Source organism: Nilaparvata lugens, chromosome 8 (assembly GCF_014356525.2).
Source record: "Nilaparvata lugens isolate BPH chromosome 8, ASM1435652v1, whole genome shotgun sequence".
Classification (NCBI taxonomy): domain Eukaryota; kingdom Metazoa; phylum Arthropoda; class Insecta; order Hemiptera; family Delphacidae; genus Nilaparvata; species Nilaparvata lugens.
The window spans coordinates 25,385,802-25,413,757 of record NC_052511.1 but is presented as its reverse complement, the minus strand read 5'-3'; the positions used below and the strand labels follow the sequence as shown (position 1 = coordinate 25,413,757).

The 27,956-nt window shown below is 35.3% G+C and overlaps 2 protein-coding genes across 5 annotated transcripts in view; one reads left to right on the top strand and one right to left on the bottom strand.

Annotated features, from left to right (window-relative positions):
• Window positions 1-7,373: 7,373 nt before the first annotated feature.
• Window positions 7,374-27,956, bottom strand: part of LOC120352670 — a 290,323-nt gene continuing 269,740 nt past the window's right edge. For all 4 annotated transcript variants that reach the window (XM_039434339.1, XM_039434338.1, XM_039434341.1 and 1 more), the window contains 2 exons: window positions 9,830-9,962; window positions 7,374-7,630 (listed from right to left, as the gene is read on the bottom strand). In XM_039434339.1, coding sequence (XP_039290273.1) covers window positions 7,489-7,630; window positions 9,830-9,962 — 275 coding nt within the window. In that variant the 3' untranslated portion in view covers window positions 7,374-7,488. The remainder of the gene's footprint in view (window positions 7,631-9,829; window positions 9,963-27,956) is intronic.
• On the top strand, window positions 13,602-16,354 carry LOC111060180. Its single transcript, XM_022347825.2, has 3 exons — window positions 13,602-13,761; window positions 14,453-15,046; window positions 15,644-16,354. The coding sequence occupies exons 1-3, from the start codon at window positions 13,711-13,713 to the stop codon at window positions 16,202-16,204; spliced, it is 1,206 nt and encodes a 401-aa protein (XP_022203517.2). The 5' UTR covers window positions 13,602-13,710; the 3' UTR covers window positions 16,205-16,354.

Below are 27,956 nucleotides of genomic sequence, written 5' to 3'. Positions count from 1 at the left end.
AAGGTGTCCACCTCTTTGGTGTTCGTTTGTGGACATAAATTCGTTGAGGTTGTAAGTGGTTTCAGTTGCAAATATGCTGTTAATAATGAGAATTGGAATCAGAGCTCTTCTTATTGAGATTTTCTAGATATTTGTAGAACTTGATTGAGTTTCTGGAACTAGAACCTTGGACCCAATTCACTCTAAAGTGACGTGGCGGTGGCGTGGCACTCTTTTCTTGTCACGTCCACGCCACTATAAACATAATTGGTCCAATGCAGAATGGAATGGCGTTTCACCACGCCACTCCTGTTTGGATTGAACTATATGTTTATAAGAAATTTATAATAGTCAGCGCCACGCTAAATCACAGACCACGACCGTGCCCCGTCAGCACCACGCCACTTCAGTGTGTAGGCCTAATGAGCCTTAGAGATATGAATATTGTCATAAATTTTACTTTATTACCACAATGTCTGAAACGAAATGAGGTTGTATTCTGAAACGAAGAAAACTAGTGGCAATCTTGTTATAGACCTATGTGCTTCCTGGATGAAAAAATGGAAAATTCATCAGTTTTTCAAATTATTTGAATAACAGTTTATTGAAAGTTGTATTCCTGAGTTCCTCTACCTATTTTCTGTCTTTCACGATAGCGATAACTTTTTAAACGATGAAAACCAGTGGCAATCTCGTCATATGCGTTACCTGAATTAAAAGTGTTTTTTTTTACATGTGATCATTAATTTGAATTAAAGATTATTGATGAGTTACATTCATGTTGTTTTCCATTCTCGAGTTTCTTTACCTGTTTGGTTATTTTTCGTGTTCTACGATAGCGGGAGGGTTGCACAATTATTGAGTTGATCTGTTGGAACGTGGAGCGGTGGATGGGTTGGATCTATTATCTCTGATCAGTGTCGGTGGCTGTGGCCATGCTGATCTCCACATTCTGCGTTGTGTCTCCCATTTGCAATTCATCATGGCCGAATGTCGAGTCCATCCTGCGACGCTTTGAGCTGGGCGGCGGCTGACAACATAGCTGCCTGAAACATCACAAACCCATTCATCAAATGACAATATCAGATTTAATTCTATTTAATCTCAGTCATTTAACATAACGCAACTTCCAGAAAAGTAACACAGGTTTAGGCCCAATTCAGTTCCAATTATAATTTTTAGGACAGTCAAAATGTAACTATAGGTCTTGTGTAACTTTCACATTTTCTAATTATACACTGTAAAATTATAATTTACAATATTTCAGGCCTACTAATAACAATAATTGTTTTAATATTCTGAAGCAGGTGATCCCATCAATATTAGACTGTTGTTTATAGAAAGACTTGATCTGAGTTCTCCATTCAAAATGTATATCGTTTTCACATAGACTTTACAAATTATGATACGGAAGTCTTATCTTTGTACCACCTTCTATCCCTTATTCGTGATCTCTGAACTTGGGTTGCTTTTGAGGTCAATGCTCTCACAAAATATTCTTTGGTAAATTTTTAATTTTCTGGTATGAAAGGAGCAATTATCTATTCTTTGTTAAAATTTCAGGCCTATTGGAGATTTCAATTATTTATAATTCCCTTGTTCTTCATGAAAAGCGCAAGCATATGAGTAGATTTGAAGAAAAAAAACAAAGATGCCTATATTATCAATTATAAAAAAGTGAATATTCCATTGTATACGCTAATGATACATGAAAAAATTAATTAAATGAAAAATAGTTGAATCATGAGAATAAAATTCATTATTGCCGATCTATAATAATTATCGAAGAAATTAATTGAATAAAAAATACACTAGGTAATAATTATTATTATATTGTGTGACCTGGCTGGTTAAGGTCTAGAGTCAGAGTTTCCAGTTTGCCCCTGAAGGACTACAATTTCAGGGTAAAGATATTGGTAACATCACGTGTCTATCCAAAACACGGAAGTCACCCAAGAAAATAATTTGTCCGGGTCGGGATGAAAGAAGCTACAGTAAAAGTTATTTGATTTTTGAATCTCTTGAGAGACTGACAAAAATACAGAATTGATGATAAATAATATAAGTCATTGAAAATAATGCACATTTTGAATACCTATGTATTGGATATGATTTGATTGACAAATATTATCAATAGAAAACGTTTCACTGATATTATATAGAATCAAATCGTTCATAGCAAATGGGATTGTCTGGAACCTGCTAGGAGTTCATACGGTAAGTCTTTCCTCCCTATCTCATTGCTTGTATTGTATACGTACATGCTTAATTTTATACTATACAAGCAAGTTTTTACTTTCCTTGCCCTATTACCATAGGTAAGGAAAGTATTGCTTTCCGAAAAAAATTAAGGTACCCCAATTTCTAAATTTCTATACGTTTGAAGATCCCCTGAGTCCAAAAACTGGTTTTTGGGTATTGGTCTGTATGTGTGTGTGTGTGTGGTGTGTGTGTGTGTGTGTGTTGTGTGTGTGTGTGTGTGTGTGTGTGTGTGTGTGTGTGTGTGTGTGTGTGTGTGTGTGTGTGTGTGTGTGTGTGTGTGTGTGTGTGTGTGTGTGTGTGTGTGTATGAGTGTATGTGCGTCTGTGTACACGATATCTCATCTCCCAATTAACGGAATGACTTGAAATTTGGAACTCAAGGTCCTTTCACTATAAGGATCCGACACGAACAATTCCGATCAAATGCAATTCAAGATGGCGGCTAAAATGGCGAAAATTTTGTCAAAAACAAGGTTTTTCGTGATTTTCTCGGAAACGGCTCCAACGATTTTGATCATACCTACAATAGTCATCGATAAGCTCTATCAACTGCCACAAGTCCCATATCTGTAAAAATTTCAGGAGCTCCGCCCCATCAATGCAGATAGAATCCCAATTATCAGGCTTCAAATACAATTGAAACAAAAAAAATCAAGTGGAGTAGATTGAGCATGAAAATCTCTACAATTAATGTTCAGTAACATTTTCACCTAAAATTGAAAATAAACTTTAAATTCGAGAAAATGTGATTATTCAATTGCAAATTATTGTTGATCCTATTAAATCATTCACTATGAAGAGATAGCAGACCTCATGTGTGTCTCCAGCGTTATTAACCTGTCACCAGCTGGCTCAAATCACTGAATAGTAGACTTGAGATGCGCGGGAACACTAGCGCAAGGTGATCAATTTTCATAACGGCAAGGAAAGTTGTGTGAGTGCGCCACACCAGATTTTTAGCAATTAATCCTGATTCAAATTTTCAATTACCTGAAGACACAAATGTAGCAGCCGAGAAGAGCCATCATTGCCAGGGTGCCCACCGCTAATATTGCAATAAGTGCCAAACTGATTTCTTCCTCTTCAACCGCCTTACTGCTATTACTGTTGCTGTTTGTCATGTCTAAAACAAAAAACAGGAAAAGCTATGTCACTGCGTGCAGTACTTTTGAGTCTTTGAAGCTTCTATTAATATTGAAAGTGTAATAATAGTATAATATAAGATTGATATAGATTGATATTTTCTAACTGATATAAGTGGAAAATAATGATTAAAATTTTTATAGTGAGACTCGATCCACTCAAACCCTCTAGGTTTCCTAATAATTGCGAAGTATTGCTACGACGCGGACTAGCTAAGTCGGGTATGGGTCGGGGTCAGTAGCCGTACTGACAGGTGGAGTTACCGGACCTACACTTCTCCCTCTATCCTGATTCTTTACCCTCTGCTTCTTTCGCGAGATTTTCACTTTCAGGGGAAGAGTGTTTGCCCGTGGCGTTACTGGCCGATTCGGCCCTCGGCCGTTGGAATACAGGGTGGGTTTTAAGGGATATTAAGATAACCCTACACAAGGAGACGGATCTGACTATCAGATCCCTACCAATAATTCTATTTATAAAGGTAGTACGCAATCTGAACCAACTGCGAATTGACGGCGAGCAAGCTGTACCTGCAAGCCCGGGATGTGGTTTTTCTATGGGGTTTAAGGTGAGAGCTATGGGGTAAAGGTATGACGGAACTATGGAGTTATTAGTAGTATTCAAGGTATAATTGAATAGGGCACGGTATAGGGTGTAAGCTATAGAGAATAGGGTGCAGGGTATGAGGTATACGGTATAAGGTATAGGGAACAGAGAATCAATAATAAGATTATTATTCTCTACAGCAAATAATATCTGCTCAGTAATCCGCAATCTGAGAATTGCGCTCTAGCTCTCAGCAGGCTGGACCTGCTAGCTAAATACAGTATATCAATTTCAATTATGTGGTAATTGAAATTTAGAGAATAAGGTTTGAGGTGTGGGATTTCTGAATCGCGAGCCTGCAGCTGCGAAAGGATTTTCAGCAATTCTGAAACTGCTAAACAGGGTTCCCGCGCTAACCTGATGACTGCGCGCCGGTTATTAAGGGCCAATCTGTGACTGCCCTTAAGGGTATGGGAACCACTCTCAATCGTCCGAAACGCTTTTAAATTAATAGTCAGTATGTCGACTATTATGAGAGGATAGAAAAGATTTTTCACAGACACAGTCTGTAGAATAATATCGGGAAGACAACAGTCTGTCGTTGTCAGGGTAGGAAAGGATTTTTCCAGGATTTTCCACAAGGAAAATATCGAGTCAGAGACTCCCAATTCAGGAAAAGATTTCAATAGACTTTTCCAAGTAATTGCCAGTCTAAGGACTACCAAAAGTTCGATCTCTAATTTGCAACTGAGATCATGGAAAAATTCGTGAATTTTCCACAGGGAAAACCAGCAAATAATATTTGCTATTAAAGAAGACAGGTTTCTAAGAATTTTAGGAAGGATTTGCGGGTCTGAAAACCCGCGACTAGGACGATCTCGAATCTGAAACTGAGATCAGGAAGGATTTTAACACAGGGAGAATTAAGAGAAAGAAAGAGAAAGGATGCCGCAGTCTAGAAACTTCGGCGAGGAAGTCCTCAAGCTGTACCTGAGAGCTAGAAGGACTTCAGTAAAGGGAAAGTTGAGAGAAAGAAAGAGAAAGGACGTCACAGTCTACCAACTTCGACAAGGACGAACTCAAGCTGTACCTGAGTTCTCTAGGAAATGATTGGAATTTTCCTACTAGGTATACAGCAAGTCAGAAACTGCTAAGAAAGTTAAATACTGGGCCACTCTATAGTATGAAAACTAAGCAAGGAAAACTTACCATAAATGATAATAATCTCTCTACAAGGATAAAATTAATCGAGAAAACTTTTCTCAAAAAGAACAGGGATTTTCCCACAAGAATAAAAATTAATTGAGAAAAACTATTTTTGAAAAGGACAGGGATTTCCCTACAAGAATAAAAATTCAATGGAGAAGAATTACTCTTTAAACTGAAGGCCAACTTACTACAGAGAAGGAAAATATACGGACTACCAGTCCTGACATACAATTACCTGAATCGACGTGGATACTGATACGGAGAATAGCGAACCAATTCCCACTTCCCGTATTATAATTAAAACGTCGTGAAGCGACAGAGTCGAGGCTTATAAATTAAGTACTCAAAAATAATCTGCTATAAGAGCCTAGCTAAATTCGCCACTCAACTATTTGTAGCACAAACTTGAGATCCCTTACAGGTTTCAAAACCAAGGATAACTTGTTCACCACCAGTGATACGAATTTAGGAAGAATAACCGACAAGAAAGAAAATCCCCCAGGAAGTTCTACCTTCAAATACAGTCGGCAATTCGACATACAATATTCCATTCACTAAAATACAGAATAGAATATTAACCCTCTAGTACACCACTATTAGGAGGGCCGCTCGGAACGCAGCCGTACACGAACCCGTTCACCGAACAACTGCTTCTCTCCCAGGTCTTCTTGAAGCAGTACGGGGTCGCTGAAAATTAGGAGGCCGGGGGAAAAAAGATTGCCGACCAATGGGAGTCTGAAAAGACAATCACGCCACTGGTCATGTGACGGGGTTTGACTCAGCTGCTCCTGATGTTAAGGGTGCAGCTAATGATGACAATGATACTAATTACTACACTAAATCAGGCCGGTAAACAATATTTCTATTCCAGAAATTTCATGAAGAGCGATACCAACCCGACTCGGTAGCCGCTTATCGTTCTGATGACACGGATGCTGCTAATGCAATACAAAATGCGAGAACGCTCAGAGTGGTAAAGAAGATCTGGAAATATCTGGTTAGATGAATCCGCTGCTGATGATTTAAAGGGGTTGACGGCGATGGTGATAATGCATATACACAACTACAAATCTAACAAAATATATCCGGCAGTCGATCCTATTCCTATTCTAAAACAGAATAAATTCGCTAATTTTACACTAGACGACGGCTCTCCATCCGTCACAAAAAATTCACTTTGTGACAGTGGAATAAATCACCCTAGTAGGGTGTATTTCTGCCAATAAAAATTCCTTAATTGTTTCATTTGATTTCTATTACTTTGAATGTTAGGCGACTGGCACATATCTGAGTAAGTAGCACGCAATAAGCAATAATTCGTCATGCTATCACGGCTCCAACCAATTGGCATAGCTTCGAAAACGAGAACAGACGAGGGAATAGAGGAATTTTGATAAACGTCACAGAGTAGTAATACAGAGTAAAATGGATATTTCATCGCAGAGTGAGAAGGTTAACGTTATGTTCTACGAAAGGTGTCCACCTCTTTGGTGTTCGTTTTTGGACATAAATTCGTTAAGGTTGTAAGTGGTTTCAGTTGCAAATATGCTGTTAATAATGAGAATTGGAATCAGAGCTCTTCTTATTGAGATTTTCTAGATATTTGTAGAACTTGATTGAGTTTTTGGAACTAGAACCTTGGACACAATTCACTCTAAAGTGATGTGGCGGTGGCGTGGCACTCTTTTCTTGTCACGTCCACACCACTATAAACATAATTGGTCCAATGCAGAATGGAATGGCGTTTCACCACGCCACTCCTGTTTGGATTGAACCATATGTTTATAAGAAATTTATAATAGTCAGCGCCACGCTAAATCACAGACCACGACCGTGCCCCGTCAGCACCACGCCACTTCAGTGTGTAGGCCTAATGAGCCTTAGAGATATGAATATTGTCATAAATTTTACTTTATTACCACAATGTCTGAAACGAAATGAGGTTGTATTCTGAAACGAAGAAAACTAGTGGCAATCTTGTTATAGACCTATGTGCTTCCTGGATGAAAAAATGGAAAATTCATCAGTTTTTCAAATTATTTGAATAACAGTTTATTGAAAGTTGTATTCCTGAGTTCCTCTACCTATTTTCTGTCTTTTACGATAGCGATAACTTTTTAAACGATGAAAACCAGTGGCAATCTCGTCATATGCGTTACCTGAATTAAAAGTGTTTTTTTACATGTGATCAATAATTTGAATTAAAGATTATTGATGAGTTACATTCATGTTGTTTTCCATTCTCGAGTTTCTTTACCTGTTTGGTTATTTTTCGTGTTCTACGATAGCGGGAGGGTTGCACAATTATTGAGTTGATCTGTTGGAACGTGGAGCGGTGGATGGGTTGGATCTATTATCTCTGATCAGTGTCGGTGGCTGTGGCCATGCTGATCTCCACATTCTGCGTTGTGTCTCCCATTTGCAATTCATCATGGCCGAATGTCGAGTCCATCCTGCGACGCTTTGAGCTGGGCGGCGGCTGACAACATAGCTGCCTGAAACATCACAAACCCATTCATCAAATGACAATATCAGATTTAATTCTATTTTAATCTCAGTCATTTAACATAACGCAACTTCCAGAAAAGTAACACAGGTTTAGGCCCAATTCAGTTCCAATTATAATTTTTAGGACAGTCAAAATGTAACTATAGGTCTTGTGTAACTTTCACATTTTTTAATTATACACTGTAAAATTATAATTTACAATATTTCAGGCCTACTAATAACAATAATTGTTTTAATATTCTGAAGCAGGTGATCCCATCAATATTAGACTGATTGTTTATAGAAAGACTTGATCTGAGTTCTCCATTCAAAATGTATATCGTTTTCACATAGACTTTACAAATTATGATACGGAAGTCTTATCTTTGTACCACCTTCTATCCCTTATTCGTGATCTCTGAACTTGGGTTGCTTTTGAGGTCAATGCTCTCACAAAATATTCTTTGGTAAATTTTTAATTTTCTGGTATGAAAGGAGCAATTATCTATTCTTTGTTAAAATTTCAGGCCTATTGGAGATTTCAATTATTTATAATTCCCTTGTTCTTCATGAAAAGCGCAAGCATATAAGTAGATTTGAAGAAAAAAAACAAAGATGCCTATATTATCAATTATAAAAAAGTGAATATTCCATTGTATACGCTAATGATACATGAAAAAATTAATTAAATGAAAAACAGTTGAATCATGAGAATAATTCATTATTGCCGATCTATAATAATTATCGAAGAAATTAATTGAATAAAAAATACACTAGGTAATAATTATTATTATATTGTGTGACCTGGCTGGTTAAGGTCTAGAGTCAGAGTTTCCAGTTTGCCCCTGAAGGACTACAATTTCAGGGTAAAGATATTGGTAACATCACGTGTCTATCCAAAACACGGAAGTCACCCAAGAAAATAATTTGTCCGGGTCGGGATGAAAGAAGCTACAGTAAAAGTTATTTGATTTTTGAATCTCTTGAGAGACTGACAAAAATACAGAATTGATGATAAATAATATAAGTCATTGAAAATAATGCACATTTTGAATACCTATGTATTGGATATGATTTGATTGACAAATATTATCAATAGAAAACGTTTCACTGATATTATATAGAATCAAATCGTTCATAGCAAATGGGATTGTCTGGAACCTGCTAGGAGTTCATACGGTAAGTCTTTCCTCCCTATCTCATTGCTTGTATTGTATACGTACATGCTTAATTTTATACTATACAAGCAAGTTTTTACTTTCCTTGCCCTATTACCATAGGTAAGGAAAGTATTGCTTTCCGAAAAAAATTAAGGTACCCCAATTTCTAAATTTCTATACGTTTGAAGATCCCCTGAGTCCAAAAAACTGGTTTTTGGGTATTGGTCTGTATGTGTGTGTGTGTGTGTGTGTGTGTGTGTGTGTGTGTGTGTGTGTGTGTGTGTGTGTGTGTGTGTGTGTGTGTGTGTGTGTGTGTGTGGTGTGTGTGTGTGTGTGGTGTGTGTGTGTGTGTGTGTGTGTGTGTGTATGAGTGTATGTGCGTCTGTGTACACGATATCTCATCTCCCAATTAACGGAATGACTTGAAATTTGGAACTCAAGGTCCTTTCACTATAAGGATCCGACACGAACAATTCCGATCAAATGCAATTCAAGATGGCGGCTAAAATGGCGAAAATTTTGTCAAAAACAAGGTTTTTCGTGATTTTCTCGGAAACGGCTCCAAGATTTTGATCATACCTACAATAGTCATCGATAAGCTCTATCAACTGCCACAAGTCCCATATCTGTAAAAATTTCAGGAGCTCCGCCCCATCAATGCAGATAGAATCCCAATTATCAGGCTTCAAATACAATTGAAACAAAAAAATCAAGTGGAGTAGATTGAGCATGAAAATCTCTACAATTAATGTTCAGTAACATTTTCACCTAAAATTGAAAATAAACTTTAAATTCGAGAAAATGTGATTATTCAATTGCAAATTATTGTTGATTCTATTAAATCATTCACTATGAAGAGATAGCAGACCTCATGTGTGTCTCCAGCGTTATTAACCTGTCACCAGCTGGCTCAAATCACTGAATAGTAGACTTGAGATGCGCGGGAACACTAGCGCAAGGTGATCAATTTTCATAACGGCAAGGAAAGTTGTGTGAGTGCGCCACACCAGATTTTTAGCAATTAATCCTGATTCAAATTTCAATTACCTGAAGACACAAATGTAGCAGCCGAGAAGAGCCATCATTGCCAGGGTGCCCACCGCTAATATTGCAATAAGTGCCAAACTGATTTCTTCCTCTTCAACCGCCTTACTGCTATTACTGTTGCTGTTTGTCATGTCTAAAACAAAAAACAGGAAAAGCTATGTCACTGCGTGCAGTACTTTTGAGTCTTTGAAGCTTCTATTAATATTGAAAGTGTAATAATAGTATAATATAAGATTGATATAGATTGATATTTTCTAACTGATATAAGTGGAAAATAATGATTAAAATTTTTATAGTGAGACTCGATCCACTCAAACCCTCTCAGTTTTTTTCATAAATGATATTAATTCCTCCTATTCAGCTGATGCTAACATTTTGAAGTGAATCTCATCTTATGCTGGACTTCAACAATAATGTAGCCAAATATTCAAAAACTTTTCAATTATGTGGTCTATAGCGGTTTATAGACAGGGAATGTATCTAGAGAGAGAAAAGGTACTGGCATCTAGTGCTAGTGCTTTCCATCTAACTTTTCCAGTCAAAAATGTTCCAATTCGAAAATGACAATTTTTGGAAAGTGAGAATCACTGGCTGCCAGTAACTTCCCGTGTCCACTTCCCTGCATTTGAGTAAATTATGAGCCACTCAAGACATGTTATAGTAGGCCTCATTGATAGAGCTATAAAAGGTAAATTAAGCCTCAGTTTAGCTACTTTAGTATACTGTATGGGTATAGAGTAGAACACAATATTAGTATGATATAATAATGAATGATAGACACTAATAAAATCAATTCTCTCTCAGCATAGCGAGGTAATGAACTCTATACCCAAATGTACCGTACCCATAAGCATTTACAAGGTGCTCTTAAATGTGTCAGATCCATGAACCAATAGAGCCCAATCAGAACTCGAGCTTCACGCTTGCAGTGGTGCGCAAATATTGGTAAGGTGTGCATGCACTCAGATTGATAGCGATAGAGCCATTGCTAATGACATCCTCTACTATGCACTGCATATTGAACAATATTGAACTTGTGATGGGCTGAGCTACCTCTACCCCCTCACCCATACCGAAAATTTCATACCCTTGTTCACATTTGCATTTGCTTTGCATATTCATCACAAATAACCATACAATTTTAGTGTGAAGGTTGTTGTGTGTCATGGCCCGGAAATAATAACAATATGGCCTACTGATTCCTGTAGAGCTAGTATATCTTCCGTAGTGATCATTCCTTTGTGTGCTCATATCAGTCAGTTAATAACCTCTCCATAATATTAGTTATTATTCGAAATACGAATAAGTCGTTTATTACTGAAACGAGATTACTTCTCTTCATCGATCAATTCTGTTATTGTACATATTGTTTTAGTTCATAATTGTTTTGTTTAATCATACCTCTAACAAACAAGGGGTGAGGTGAACCTCAATAGTCAATTCATTTGCTATCCAGTTAATGCAAGTTGGAGCTCTACTTCCAGTAAATGTATTTTTGCTTTCCAATGTTTTGTTTCAATTGTTGATCTAGATGGAAATTCTATAAATTCATTATTAGAGAACAGTACTGCATATAGGTTTCAATCGAATAGTCTCTTGAAACCAACAATAATTCAGTAATGTATAATATCGAATGAGAAAATTCTACTACGTATTTTAGAATGATATCAACGTTTCAACAGATATCGCGTGGAGGAAAATGGTGGAGGATTTAACGCCGAGTGAATGAGTTCAAAAGAGAAATCGTCTCAAGCAATGAGTGGTAATTGCCGAGATAGAGTAGGAACTGAAGGCACAGTCTCTCATTCCAACACAGAGATTACGGTACCCATCCCTTTTCATTTTCTGTTTTGAATGAGTTTTATCCAATACCTACACAATCTTCACAAGAAACGAACATTTCTCTTTCGACAAATTTTTCATACTCCACTTGCTCCTTCTTCGTTCACCACTCCTCTCCTCATCATGGTCCCCGACCTTATCGATGGATAATTGGATATGTAAATACAGTGAAACTCTTTGAGAAACCTCTCAGCCGATATGATCCGCGAAAAGGATTTGAATGATCAAAGTCCATTTACCCATAGAGATAGAAACTGGAAACCCAGTGAAGCTACGAAGAAAACAATGAAGAGTATTCTCTGAAGTTTGCTTCTCTTTCTCAACTAGGCGAATAAAGCGTTAAGAGAATTTGACTAGACCAGATTGAATAGACGCGAATAGGCCTTGTAGTTGAACATCATCCTTTGACGCTGAACCTCGGGTACCGTGATGCTGCTCGCAGGCTAGCTTGTTATTGCACGAACAAAGGGATATGTTCTGTTCTGTTCTGTTCTTGTATGGTTGAATAGATGATCTGTCCAATCAATATACCTCAACGTTGCTTACAACATGCATTTCCATTCTCCGTAACTAATTTAGGTAACATAATGAATACAATAGGTTATATGAGTCTTTAAATGCATCTAATCAAAACATTTTATCATAGAAAAATAATAATAAAATATTATCAAAAAATTTGTTCATGTTCATAGAGAGGTATTCTCTTCATAGACCAACCAATAAATTGTTTCGAAATGTCTCTTTGTATCAAAATTTAGATGGAATAGACTTAGTTCGTACCAACTACTGTATATAGTATGCATTCTCTCGTATACATCATACCATACACATTATAATATATCATAATTCAGGCAGCATTGTGTGGGCATTGGGTTTACAGTTTTGTTAATGATATATGATATTTGAGACTTTCTATTTTGCCTCTAAATTATGATCCCTTCTATTGTATTCCCTGAATTAGACTCCCTTCTATTGTATTTCCCACTTGCTCTTGATCCCTCTAATCCTCATCAATGTGGTACGGTGCCGCAGTACTCCACTATTGTAAACAAAGCTTGTAATTACAATGAGCCTCATGAATGGTATTCGAGAACAAATTGGAGGAAAGAGAGCCCTAAGGAAGAGGCAAACGATGAAGGAGTACATGGATTATTATGAAAAATTTGTTGAAAGAAAAATGTTCGTCTTTTGTTAAAATTGTACAGGAATTGAATAAAACTTCTCATTAAAAACAGAAATTGGGAAGAGAGTGGCAATTTCTGTGTTCGGAATGAGAGACTATGCCCTTAGCGTATCAAATTTTCTTGGAAACATTTCTTTTTTGTTTTTTCATTTCGTTAGTAATTTACTCTCTTCAACATGAAGTGTGACATTGATATATGAGCTTAACAAAACCATTGATGATAATGGTTAATTATAATTGAGTTACTTGATGATCGGCTACTGTTAAATAATTCTAAATTTTAGTCAACTCATGGAGTAGTTTGAAATAAGAATAATTATCAAGTAAGTAGATAACATTATCTGGTTATCTACGTAATTCAACTACAAAATATTCATGCATGAAGGTATGTTGGCTATAATGTATATTTTCATAAGAATGATGAGGAGCTATAATCCCATATTCTGATATGCGCTCTTATTTAAAGTTTTTATTTCAAGTTCGATAGCTTGTTCGAAATCTTTGTGCAGGAGAATGGATTAAACTCATAATATAGACTACGGTATAATACAGGACCAAAGTTATATTTATCAAAATGTTTCATTATGAACAAAATGATTGCAAAAAGCCTAGCACATCTTTTGCCTAGCACGTCAACTGAACTGTGACGAGCAAACAATTTTCAATTGAACATTTGCAAAGAAACCCATTGCACAGTGCGAGAGCGACGTCATAATTCAATACAATGATGATCGAGAATTCTGTTTAAACATTAATTGCTGCTAGTTCACGAGGAAATATTCTCTTCTTATCTATCAGCATCCCTTGAAAAACTACTTATTATATTCTTGTTTTTTTTTTGCTGATAACACATAAAATGGGAATTTATTTTCAAGAATTGATTATATTCTCTGCTTTTGCGATTGTGGTGAGTTGAGATTATAATTATTCCAATTGATAAATTCTTTTTTGATATTCTCAAATTTTATTTCCTCAAAATTTGATTATTACGGATCATGTCTGACATATAATAAAACTCTTGTTGAAACTTATGAATTAAAATAACCATTGGACATGAAAAAGTCTATTGAACATTACTGGATCATAGTTTTTATGTACTTACTTGCTACCAAGTATTTTCAAAAAATCTCTTGATTCAAAGCTTTATGGTTTTGAATGATGTTTAACGAAACATGAACCAGTAGATATGAACGCTTTCAAGCTCAATTTTATACATTTTAGCGTTGGAGAATTAATTGAATATGATAATATCATCAGAATATCAGGATTAGTTTTCTAAATCATAATTGTGTGAGATCTAGATAATCAATGAACATTATCATTTATAAATTGATGAAGAAGGGAAACTGGATATTGCGACTATATACCTACACAAAGTTTCATTTTTCACACGTCAAAGCTTTTAAACCAATTAGTTCAAATAATTTTCAGTAATTTTGAAAACTTCAAATTGACGTTTGGAGATTTATTTAATTGACACCACTCAGTGGCTCTAAAGATCTAAAAGGGAGTAATAGTCTCAATACTCAACCATGTGGTTTCACACATTTCTCACTTGATAATATCTGATCATGAATTCTATAAGAATAATTTTGCAGGCCAGTGAATATAGACCACCCCCAGGAGCGATTGTACTCACCAATGATTACCCTTACAATATCTACGATGTGGAATACAGTTGGGTAGATATTGTTACCAAGCTCAAAAACATTAAAAATGCTGAAATAAACAGTATTCTGGAGCAATACACAGCTATTCACCAAGTTAAGAACATCATGATTACTAAGTTTCTAAGATGGATGTTGATTCAGCATTGTATATCTCAGAGTTTTATGGAAAAGTTTGAAAAGGAAGAAAAATTGGAGATAAAATACGCTATCAAAGAAGGTTTGCAAATAGGTAGGAAACGAATACAGACCATGGATTCACAGGCTGAATACGAAGACCAAACAACGGAAACTAATAGAGAGAACATGGAATCAATCTTTGAAGATATTGAAACGCTCCTAGGAGTGAGAAATGCAGAAGAGAACATGATGGAGCGAGCTGAGTATGTGACTCGTAACTATGTCATGGAATACATCTCGCTTAGTTTATCTGAAACATTGATTGCTAATTTCTTAATGAGCCTATTTCTCCAAATTGACCAGAACGATCTTCACAAGGAAATAATTACCAACCCACTAACAAAGGTGATCACCCTTATTCAATTTATTAAATTCAATAAACCATATTTATCGTTAGACTATTATAATACTACAATTATTATAACATAATGGTCACATTCTTTTCAAATTTTTATGCATAATTATCTGAATCCTCTTCCAAAATTTATATATAGATATATCATATTCATCATGTCAAATTTAATAAAAGAAATGTGAATGAGAGGAATTCATTATTCATTATGAAGAAATGGATGAGAAAATAATATCCCCTAGAAATTATTCTTCTTTTAACTAGTTTGTTTGACGACTTAGTTTTTGGTTGAAATGTTGTGAGATTATGCCACTATAAGTGAGCCTATGTGAGATATTGCTTCATTTGAGCAAAACATTGAAAACTGGATGTTTTCAGTGGTTTGCAATGATTTCTATTTCAAAATAATTCGCTCATCTCCAATAGTCATCGAGAGATCCAACAGTTGATGTAGGCCTATAACAATTGATCAACCAAGTATTTGGGTTCATAAGTTTGGAATGATGAAATTCAGTTCATTCCAAATTTCTCATTTTTCTTACAATCACCCAATGTTCTCGGTATTAATAATACTCTAAATTTTCTTCCAGAACACTGAGGGCAAAAATGAATCTAACTTGATGAGTTTATTCGAAGGATTCAATGATGAGGAAATAGTGAATTACAGAAAGAAACCCCTCAAAAATAGGAAGCAGCTTGTTTTTCAGAATCGACTGATCAGGAACCATTGCATTCAAAAGCGAGTATTGAAACAAGCCAGTACCGGTATAGCTGATAATGTACTTAAGCAGTCAGTTTTGCAGAAGACGAACGATTTCGTCAGCCGATTGAAATTATTTGAATTAATGGTTTTCAACTATCAATTAATCCAAACGACTCGTGAGAAGATCATTTCTCCATCTCTGGCTGGTTTAAGAGATGATGTAGCATTCACACAGATACGTGTTGATTACAATTGTGGTTACAAACATTTAACAGACGATGATATCAATGATTTGGACTTCTTATTGTCTGAGTGGATTTTGGAAAAGATTTCGATGTCTGTGATTGCTGATGATGAAATGTATCAAGCATTACGTCAAATATTTCTCCTTATTGACACAGATTATAAGGAGAATAATATTGTTGATTTATTGAAGATTGATGTATGAGAGGGGACTGAGACTGTATAATCCACCATTATACGAGATCTACAGTATTCTTTTCTTCATAATCAACTCCTCTAAAACTACTAGATCCACTGAGAATTCTCAATAGAATATTCCGTTTTTTTTTTAATAAAGAGAATTCGAATCTGTTTGAATCTGATTTTTCTCATCTACAATCCTTTTTCGTTTTCATCTCCTCCTTCTCCTCCACCTACTCTTCCATCACTTCATCTTCCTCCTCCTTTTTTTCATCCCACTTCACCACGTACATCCTTCTCATTCTCATCATACAGGATAAGGACCTTCTCCTCTTCTGCTACTCAAATTCATCAGCTTAACATTTCTTTAACAATGTCAATATACAGTCATCTACAAAAACATGAATATAAAATAGAATTCAATTACAATGTTCCCAGACATCCCACCGGATGAAAATTGTCACCTGGTCATATGGGACATTTATATAATTGACCAAGCGAAGTGAGACGATTGGCATTTCTCTAAATGTTTAAATGTTCACATGTTTAGATTTTTAAATGTTTAGATTTTTAAATGTTTGAATGTTTAAATGTTTAATTGTTTAAATGTTTAAATGTTTGAATGTTTAAATGTTTGAATGTTTAAATGTTTCAATAATTCAATGTTTAAATGTTTAAATGTTTAAATGTTTAAATGTTTCAATGTTTAAATGTTTGAATGTTTAAATGTTCAAATGTTTAAATGTTTCAATGTTTAAATGTTTGAATGTTTAAATGTTCAAATGTTTAAATGTTTAAATGTTTAAATGTTTGAATGTTTAAATGTTCAAATGTTTAAATGTTTAAATGTTTAAATGTTAAATGTTTAAATGTTTAAATGTTTAAATGTTTAAATGTTTAAATGTTTAATGTTTAAATGTTTAATGTTTAAATGTTTAAATGTTTAAATGTTTAAATGTTTAAATGTTTAAATGTTTAAATGTTTAAATGTTTAAATGTTTAAATGTTTAAATGTTTAAATGTTTAAATGTTTAAATGTTTAAATGTTTAAATGTTTAAATGTTTAAATGTTTAAATGTTTAAATGTTTAAATGTTAAATGTTAAATGTTTAAATGTTTAAATGTTTAAATGTTTAAATGTTTAAATGTTGTAAAGTATTAAATCTGGGTAGATAAAAAGCCCTAACAGAAACAGTAATAGGTCTGAAAATAAAGTAACTGGCTAATATCGCCAAATAGATAATAACTAAGATTAGATAGCATCAGCTTGTTCTGGCTAAATGGTACAAAAACCTAAAAAGGATTTGAAGGAATTTTATTGCTCATAAATAGATTATTATATAAAATATTTGAAGATTGAGGTTATGTACATGTATTCACGGATCGGTGACCTAGAGATCGATCAAACCGAGAAACGTAGAATCTGACCAAAACCCCTTGGCAGAGCTTTATTGCAATCAGATGGTGTGCAATGTGAAAAAACACCTGATCACGTGGCTAATTATTAGGTAGCATGGAATTAATATTAATGTATAGAATATTAGCTAGCATGTAAAGAGCATAAATAAAAAACCAAATAAAAATAATTTAATGTATTCAGGAAATAAGAGGTACCAGGCGCATGAATACCGAATAAAATTTGCATGCACCAATAGTAAAACGGCAGTTAATAGGCGGCAATTGTAGGCCAATTCAAAAATATTTATATATATTTCTATAAATGTTCGGAATCTATGTTGAATTGTTATATAGTCTATGTTATCGATATGGCTCGAAAGCAAAGAAATTATTAATCATACAATCTAAGTAATATTTTGGTATTTTTTGTAAGATCTATTTGAACCTAAATGGCGGAGGACTAAGATATTTAAATTTTATGCTAATTTGAAAGTCGGAAATAGGATCTGTAAAACTTGAGAAAGGAGAACCAGCACTCGCCAGCCAAATGCCACCATAAGAGGACCCCAAATATTCTAGAGCGTAGTACCTTACTAATGATTTTGTAAAAGTTAAAGTTAAAGTAAATTATTAAATTTCTTAAAAGACTTCGTGATGCTATTGTGAAGCAGAAGTCATTTTCATTTTTAATTAAATTTATAACCCCTTGGAGGAGACGATTCCGGCTACCATATTCCCGGACCACATGGAGTTGGATCGACATCGGCGGCTTACAAGAAGATTTTCGACACGTGAGTGATAAATTTGAATTAGTGATGGGCGCCCTAGTGCTTCGAATTAATCTGATGATCAAAGCTAGCTCGCCGAAAGGGTTTTTATTATAAATTAAGAAATTAATAAGAGTAATACTTGCGCAAGTAAAATTAGTATTAAAGGTATTTATTGAAAGAAAAATATAGATCAATATTTCAGAAATTTCTATTAAATCAAAGAAGTACAAAATCTAGGCTATTAAAACATATGCATATGATATTTAATTTTTTGCAATACAATTTGCGATAATTTATTATAGCTCTAATTCACTAGATGAATGGCTCTACCTATTCCGTCAGGTGCCGAATCTTGCACCCTGAGATAAAAATATATATTCGATACAAAGAAATCTACTAAGTACTAGAGATTTTAATATATATATATTTGGATTATTAGTGGCTAATTTATCAAGCTGATCTTAAAGCACATATTTTTAATTGAATTGTCCAAGTCGACAAGTATTAGCAAGCGCATATCGCAGCTACATGCAAAAGAATGCATATGATTTTAAGATAAAGGCACATGGTAATGATTCGTGCCATAAATCTAGAATATAAATTTAGCCTGTGATATTTTACTGATTTCAATTATTGTTCTATTTTTATATTATATTTTTTATCGCTCTTTATATATTTTTTGCCTCGATCTATTTTTTGCATTATTTGTTTAATATATGTATGAAACGTTCATGGTGTGCAATTTATTTTTTATTCCTCAACACTATAGTATAAGTATCATATTTATATATATTTATTATTTATTGAATTACAAGAGTTATAGGAGAAGCCATACCTAGGCCTATCAAGATTTTTTAAGACTGAATACTATTAGAAAACCACGACCTAATTATATAATTATATCAAATCTCATGCTTTACCGACTGATGCCAAGCAGGAGGCTAATCGTTATTTAAATATAAAGAATAACGTGACATAAAGACATGCCGTACCAACGTGGGACTGATGATGAGAGCCAAGCTCATTGAATAATTATTTGAAATTAAGTCAATAACCATATTGAAAATTATAGATAACTTATACGAGTTTTGAGGAAAACTGGCGAAGTGAAATTTGTATTACTTTTTGGGGAATCAATAGCTTTAAATAAAGAGAAATTATATGTTTTAAAGAAAATTTTATATTATTAGTACTGTAAAAAAAAAAAAAAAAAAAAAAAATACATGTTTATAGAGAGAGATTATATTTTATAAGCCTAAACTGCTATTACTTTCTAGTCAAAAATATATTATGTGTTTAAGCCGGTTGGAAAATAAGTCACAGCCTGTAAACTAGCCAAGAATAAATTAAAACAAAACATTGGGGGCGCTAGAGCATTATAAAAAACTTAAGTATAAATACCTTGTTGTATGAGTATCCAAACACTTTACACATCACTGTTTCACTGTAAGTCCCGGTTTGTGTCTCTTTTTTAAGCATTTTCGCTTATCATTTTTATCACTGTTTAATTAGCATTTATCATATTTGACATAATGAATCACACTCCCGCAAACTCTGAAGTTTCATATATGTACGGCGGTTGCACAGATCCCACTTTGTCGACTCCAAGCACATCAAACCCCACCACGGTAGATGCCAATACGCCACGAGAAAGGGAACCAGGAAGCGTCGGGTCGATAGTCTTCGATCCACCAGGTCTGCAACCTCTATCATCCACTCGAATCGACGCCGCTGACACACCATTGAATCAACGGATAGTAGAGATCAACTTTGAAGGGGGCGAGGAGCAGCCTGCAGAACCCGCATCGCCGGAGGCCGAGTCACACCTGAGCAAACAAAGTATATTTTCAATCACAGAGTTAGATCCGCTTCAAAAGGTAATAATGGAACAAACTAGCAGTACTTTCAATATTATGTTACAAAAAACAATGGATAATATGATGCAGGAGATTAAAAAAGAGATTGCTACAGTAAAAGAGGAAAATAAACAAACAGTGGAACAGGGCATGAAAGAGACCGCAGGCGCTATAAAATCAGTAGAACAACGGTTGGATAATATTGAAACTAAAGTAGAGAATCATAGGGAAGAATTAAAAGCAATGATAACCCTACAAAAAGAAAGTCAGGATAAAGTTACGGCAGGATTATCGGAAAGGTTGGATACGGTTACATGTGAACTCAATGAAAGGATAGATAACCTAACCACACAAATCACTACACCCATTCAGGATATAACAAATAACATTAAGGCCGATTGCCACCAAGAAATCCACAAACAAATTACCGTTGCCAATCAAACCTTAACAACTACAGTTGACAAAAATATTAACAGTATTAAAGAAATACAAAATAAACAGATTAATATGTCCACAAAAATGAACCAACTGCAAGGTAGCATAAATCAAAATACAGAAACCTGTAAAGCTTTAAACGGAACTCTACTAATTCAAAAATCCACTCTGACTCAATTAAATCAAGAAATAAACGCAAATAAAATTACACATAATAGTCAATGGCAGATAACACAGGAAAAAATAATAGCATTAGAAAATCATATTCAACAACGACCTCAAGGGATTCAAACAGACAACCTCAACGTACATAGTATATTACAAGGACTGGGAAAATTTGATAATACTGATCGCCATTTGCAACCTCAACCATTCATTGATCAGATAAAATTAGTACAAACTCTTGCACCTACCTCTTGGAATTTTTGGCGTCTTCGTTTGACTAATTTATTGATTGGCGAACCCCTGATGTTCTTTCGGAGTAGAGCCCATGAATTTACATCATTGGATGAGTTTGTCGCTGTCTTCCTGGAACAGTATTGGAGCAGAAGTAAACAGTTGGACGTGCTAGCGGACATTATATCATGCGATTTCAACCCTAACTTAGACGGTGCATGTACCACTTTCGTCACTGCCCTACAGTTTAAAAATTCTCAATTGAGCGAGCCCATTAATGAATCGGCATTAGCAAGTATTATTTTAAAGAAGCTACCGTATCAAGTTAGAATGGCACTCGCCACACAACCCATTACTGATTGTAAGCAGCTGATAAATCATTTATATGGCATACAGTCTGCAATGGCAATATCAAACCACCGTTCAGACCAGAGATACGCACCAAATCAACATAACTCAAAATTTAATCAGTATAACAGCCAAAATTATGAACCGGTATCATATGATCGCTACCGATCTGCTCCTCAATTTGAACGCCGCTATGAGCACAGGCAAAATGGTAACTGGAATAATGAAAAATTTCAAAATCGCACAACCAACCACTATGCCCAGCAGAGCAATCGTAGGAATCACTATGATGGCCGTGATCGATTAAACTCACATAATAATCACACACAAAACAATTACAACAGAAATTATAAACCGCCACCTCAACAAGTAAGTACAAATTATACATTAGCACATGCAATAGGAATGAATCAACAAAAAACCCGGAACCCAACACCCAACGACCCGCCACCAGATATACAGAAAACTACAGCTAATAAACCATGACTATATGATACCCCCGATACAGCAAGCACAAGCTCAAGTGAAACAAACCAAGAAAAGCAGGATATTTCAACATCATACACCACATTCAGAAATGATTTACCGGAGACTTTGTTAGAAGAAACGGAAAAAGAAAGCAGGCTACCGGATATCCAAATGCAAGCGTATATCGATATAGAAATATACGGAATGAAGGTTCAAGCATTAGTAGATAGTGGTTCACAATGTAGCCTCATACAAACAGACTTATTTCAACGTCTGAAAGAAAAAACAAAATTAGCTACTCTACCGTTAACCAACGTATATGTATCAGGTATCAGTCCAGGACGGCGAATACATATAACTACTCAATGTTTACTGGAAATAAATCTTCAACAACAACGATTCGCATATACATTTCTTGTATTACCTGTTTCCGGTCCGCACATAATAATAGGTACAGATTTTCTACAACACTTCCAGGCCTGTTTAAATTTCCAAACCTCGAAATTTCATGCATTTACCGAAACCGAAGCATACGAAGTTATAGTACCCCTTGATCTGAAGAAACGCACTGAAGGAATCGCTGAGGTACATTTCGCTCACTACATGGAAGGCGTGCCGAGGGAGTGGGGTATCCACGGAATGGAAAATGCTATGGAGTGTATGGAGGTACTAAGCCTAACAACGAAGGACCGAGCACCGTCAAGAGCCGACTCTAGTACCGAAGAATTGTTAGAGATACTGATAAACAGAATTCATCAACGTACCGATTGGCACCCTGACACTAGACAAGAAATAATTCAAGTATTCCGCAAAAATGCAGACGTTTTTTCCGAACAACCTGGCCTAGCTACTCACTTCAAATGTTCACTCAACGTTAAACCACACGACACGTATTACCGCAAATCATACCCCATACCTTTCACCTATCGATCCGCCGCCATAGCAGAAATATCTCGCATGGAACAACTAGGAATTATAGAAGAATCCACAGCACCCTATAGTTTGCCGATTGTGTGTGTAGCCAAAAAGGATGGAACAGTGAGACTCTGTCTGGATGCTCGCGCCTTGAACCGCATATTGGATGATGACCGAGAAGGACCAGACCAAATTGAACAAGTTATGCAAACTTTCCATGGCAAGACCATATATTCAACGGTAGATCTGAGCGCAGGATATTGGCAAGTCCAAGTAGCACCGGAATCGCGCGATTATTTATCCTTCCTGTTTAATGGACGCAATTATAGGTTCACTCGTTTAGCGTTTGGATTAAGAAATGCTATGGCTATATTCATACGATGTTTGAGACAGGCGCTAGGAGACGATATCAGAGACTACTGTACATTATACGTGGACGATGGATTAATAGCCTCACAGAATATACGTGAACATTGCCAGCATTTAGATATAGTATTTGATAGATTGATAAATTGCGGATTGAAACTCAAACTATCTAAGTGCGAATTTTTTGCGAGAGAGGTGAAATATCTAGGACACATAATCACACCTACTGGCATATCACAGGACCCGGACAAATTATTAGCCATCAGACAATTTCCATCACCAACCAACCGTAAACAATTACAAAAGTTTATTGGATTTTTACAATTCTACCGCCGTTTTAATAAACAAATGTCACACTACACTGCTCAACTCAGTCATATACTGTCTAGTACCAAGCCTTGGATTTGGACTAACAAAGAAGAGATCATATTCCAGCAACTAAAAGAAGCTTTCCTAAATTCCGTCGTGTTGAAACACCCTAACCTAAAGAAACCTTTTTTCTTGAATGTCGATGCATCAGATTACGCGATAGGCGCAGAGATTTTCCAAGAAGATGAGCAAGGAGAGAAAGGAGTGTTGGCATTTTTCAGTAAGACACTCAATCCAGCCCAGCGTCGTTATTCTGTGACCGAAAAAGAGTTGTTGAGTATTGTGGAAGTATGTATTAAGTACCGGACATTGTTACTCGGCAATAAGATATTTATCAATACCGACCACAAAGCTTTAACATTTTTCAAAACAGCCAAATTGAATCACAACCGCTTATCTAGATGGTTTCTTGCGCTTCAAGAATACGATATCGAATTGACCCATCTGCCAGGAAAGAAAAATCAGACCGCCGACTTTCTATCCAGAGAAATAGACGCTACATATTGTCAAGATACCAACCTGAGATGTTTCGCCGTAAAGAGTGGAGAAAGCATACCATATCCTCCCAACATCCAACCACGAATTCATACTGCCATGTTAACACCTGAAAGAATCCGTATCGCCCAATATGAAGACCCAAGACTGTCCCGGATCCGTGAACTGATGGAAGAAGGAGCTGCCGAACCGCCCGACTACCTGCGACAGTATACCCGCTACAAAGGATTTATGTTTCACCGACCGGCTAAAAATACTTACGACTGGCGCCTAATCATCCCCGCTAATATGGAAACAGATTTGATAAAAGAAGCTCACGAACGCATTGGACATTTTGGAACTACGAAGACCCTCCACCTACTAAAAGAAAGCTGTTATTTTAAAAGCATGCATAAAAAAGTGGCCAAAATAGTGAAAGCTTGCGATATATGCCAGAAAGCCAAATACCCGCGATACCATATCAGGGGTGAAATGAATCCCATTCTCCCCAGCGCACCATTGGAATTGATATCAGCGGATATATATGGTCCCTTGCCCATGGCACAATACGGAAAAAAATACATATTCGTGCTTACATGTGTTTTTTCAAAATATACCATGCTATTTCCCATAGGTAAATTGACCGGAGAAGTTTTGGCCCGATGCATAACGGAAAGATGGACAAGTGAAGTAGGAAAGCCCAAACGAGTACTATCAGACAACGCAACCTATTTTTGTAGCAAGCAGTGGAAAGAAATACTTCACCTGGCTAATATTAAATGGTCGAGGACATCTCTTTACAGCCCCAGCGCTAATCCGGTAGAGCGACGTATGGCAGAGATCTCTCGTTTTATGCGGACGTACTGTAATGAAAAACACCAACAATGGGTTAGGTATATACCATTTTTAGAAGAATGCTATAATAATAGCCTAAATGAAAGCACCGGTCGTACGCCTTACGAAATCATATTCGGTAAAAGGAATAATACATTTATCGAAAAATTAATTGATTTTCCAAGCTCAGAAGTGAATAAGTTAACAAACCCTAATATCCATCATCTCGTAAGGTTAAAACTAGAGCAGAAGGCAAATAGCAGAAAGAGATTCCACGACCGAGCATATAAAATATTTTCATATAACGTTGGAGATGAAGTCTTAGTAAAGAGCCACAGGTTATCAAATGCTTTGGAGAAAGTAACTCGCAAATTCTTTTTAATTTATTCAGGGCCATTCACTATAGTAGCCATATCGCAGCATAACACAGTTCAGTTACAAGAGAGTGAGAACACGCACATTGTTTGGTGGGAAAATGTAGCCAATATTAAGCCATATCACAGAATTTGAAATAAATATGATAAGAAATCAAGGAAAACATTATTATCAAACCGATTACTAACCTTCCTTAATAAATTTAATCTTGGCATAGGACCGCGTGGCAACAATCCAATGTTTTAATTCCTTCCAGCCGTTAGAAGCCTGCAATAAGAAAAAGAATAATTTTTAAATGTGTAATTAAATTAGCTACATCCACTAAAAAAGGACACAAGCGGGGATAGTATATTTAAAATTTGTAAATTACCTTTAAAGAGAAAAAATGCAGCAGTTAGGTTAATTATGAAATTCGACAGCAAATTCTGTAGAATCAGTGACCAGCTGGGCAAGGCCACCTGAATCAAATATGTAATGCCTGCAAACATATGATTATAAAAAAGTATGGTTACCCCAAAATTGTTATTTATCATTGTTATTTATTATTGTTATTTATCATATTTATTAATGTCGGTATATTTATTTATATGTTTTATATTTATTACTTTTAATTATGCCACGTTTGTTACCTGAAAAGACTTAAAGTGAATACAAGCTACCAAAAAACCAAAGAGCCATTAGCAAAAGAAAAGTATTGTACCTGATGTATAGAAAATTATTTATATTAAGACCTAAGAAATACTATAAGATATAAGCCCAGAAGTTTTGTGAATCGAAATTATTGTCTAAAAGGAATCATTTATGAGAATTATGAAATGTGTGTAGTTAGGTTGGCGGCCCTGCAAGCGGCGAATTTAAAAATTACTATGTTTTAAGTGTTGTCAGGAGGAGTGCGTTTAGAAGTTTATATTTATGATATTTTATGTGTGTTGAGGAGGAGAATTTGTTATTGTATTTGATAAAGGTATAAAGGAGATGCAGCAAATATGTCTGCGAACTGTGATAGAAGTATGAGAGTATAATTTATAAATAAAGTATAGTGTATATCGATGTATTGAAGGGTGGGTTTTCATTAAAAACATTGTGATTCTCAAATATTTTGAATTCAAACCCAGGGGCGCGTGTAAAGTATTAAATCTGGGTAGATAAAAAGCCCTAACAGAAACAGTAATAGGTCTGAAAATAAAGTAACTGGCTAATATCGCCAAATAGATAATAACTAAGATTAGATAGCATCAGCTTGTTCTGGCTAAATGGTACAAAAACCTAAAAAGGATTTGAAGGAATTTTATTGCTCATAAATAGATTATTATATAAAATATTTGAAGATTGAGGTTATGTACATGTATTCACGGATCGGTGACCTAGAGATCGATCAAACCGAGAAACGTAGAATCTGACCAAAACCCCTTGGCAGAGCTTTATTGCAATCAGATGGTGTGCAATGTGAAAAAACACCTGATCACGTGGCTAATTATTAGGTAGCATGGAATTAATATTAATGTATAGAATATTAGCTAGCATGTAAAGAGCATAAATAAAAAACCAAATAAAAATAATTTAATGTATTCAGGAAATAAGAGGTACCAGGCGCATGAATACCGAATAAAATTTGCATGCACCAATAGTAAAACGGCAGTTAATAGGCGGCAATTGTAGGCCAATTCAAAAATATTTATATATATTTCTATAAATGTTCGGAATCTATGTTGAATTGTTGTATAGTCTATGTTATCGATATGGCTCGAAAGCAAAGAAATTATTAATCATACAATCTAAGCAATATTTTGGTATTTTTTGTAAGATCTATTTGAACCTAAATGGCGGAGGACTAAGATATTTAAATTTTATGCTAATTTGAAAGTCGGAAATAGGATCTGTAAAACTTGAGAAAGGAGAACCAGCACTCGCCAGCCAAATGCCACCATAAGAGGACCCCAAATATTTTAGAGCGTAGTACCTTACTAATGATTTTGTAAAAGTTAAAGTTAAAGTAAATTATTAAATTTCTTAAAAGACTTCGTGATGCTATTGTGAAGCAGAAGTCATTTTCATTTTTAATTAAATTTATAACCCCTTGGAGGAGACGATTCCGGCTACCATATTCCCGGACCACATGGAGTTGGATCGACATCGGCGGCTTACAAGAAGATTTTCGACACGTGAGTGATAAATTTGAATTAGTGATGGGCGCCCTAGTGCTTCGAATTAATCTGATGATCAAAGCTAGCTCGCCGAAAGGGTTTTTATTATAAATTAAGAAATTAATAAGAGTAATACTTGCGCAAGTAAAATTAGTATTAAAGGTATTTATTGAAAGAAAAATATAGATCAATATTTCAGAAATTTCTATTAAATCAAAGAAGTACAAAATCTAGGCTATTAAAACATATGCATATGATATTTAATTTTTTGCAATACAATTTGCGATAATTTATTATAGCTCTAATTCACTAGATGAATGGCTCTACCTATTCCGTCAGGTGCCGAATCTTGCACCCTGAGATAAAAATATATATTCGATACAAAGAAATCTACTAAGTACTAGAGATTTTAATATATATATATTTGGATTATTAGTGGCTAATTTATCAAGCTGATCTTAAAGCACATATTTTTAATTGAATTGTCCAAGTCGACAAGTATTAGCAAGCGCATATCGCAGCTACATGCAAAAGAATGCATATGATTTTAAGATAAAGGCACATGGTAATGATTCGTGCCATAAATCTAGAATATAAAGTTTAGCCTGTGATATTTTATTGATTTCAAT

What these genes read in the sequence shown, in the direction of transcription:
- LOC111060180 (XM_022347825.2), top strand. Translation starts at nt 13,711, where the DNA reads ATGGGAATTTATTTTCAAGAATTGATTATATTCTCTGCTTTTGCGATT. An exon ending in TCTCTGCTTTTGCGATTGTG is followed by an intron (nt 13,762 to 14,452) that starts GTGAGTTGAGAT and finishes ATAATTTTGCAG; the next exon opens with GCCAGTGAATATAGACCACC. An exon ending in TTACCAACCCACTAACAAAG is followed by an intron (nt 15,047 to 15,643) that starts GTGATCACCCTT and finishes ATTTTCTTCCAG; the next exon opens with AACACTGAGGGCAAAAATGA.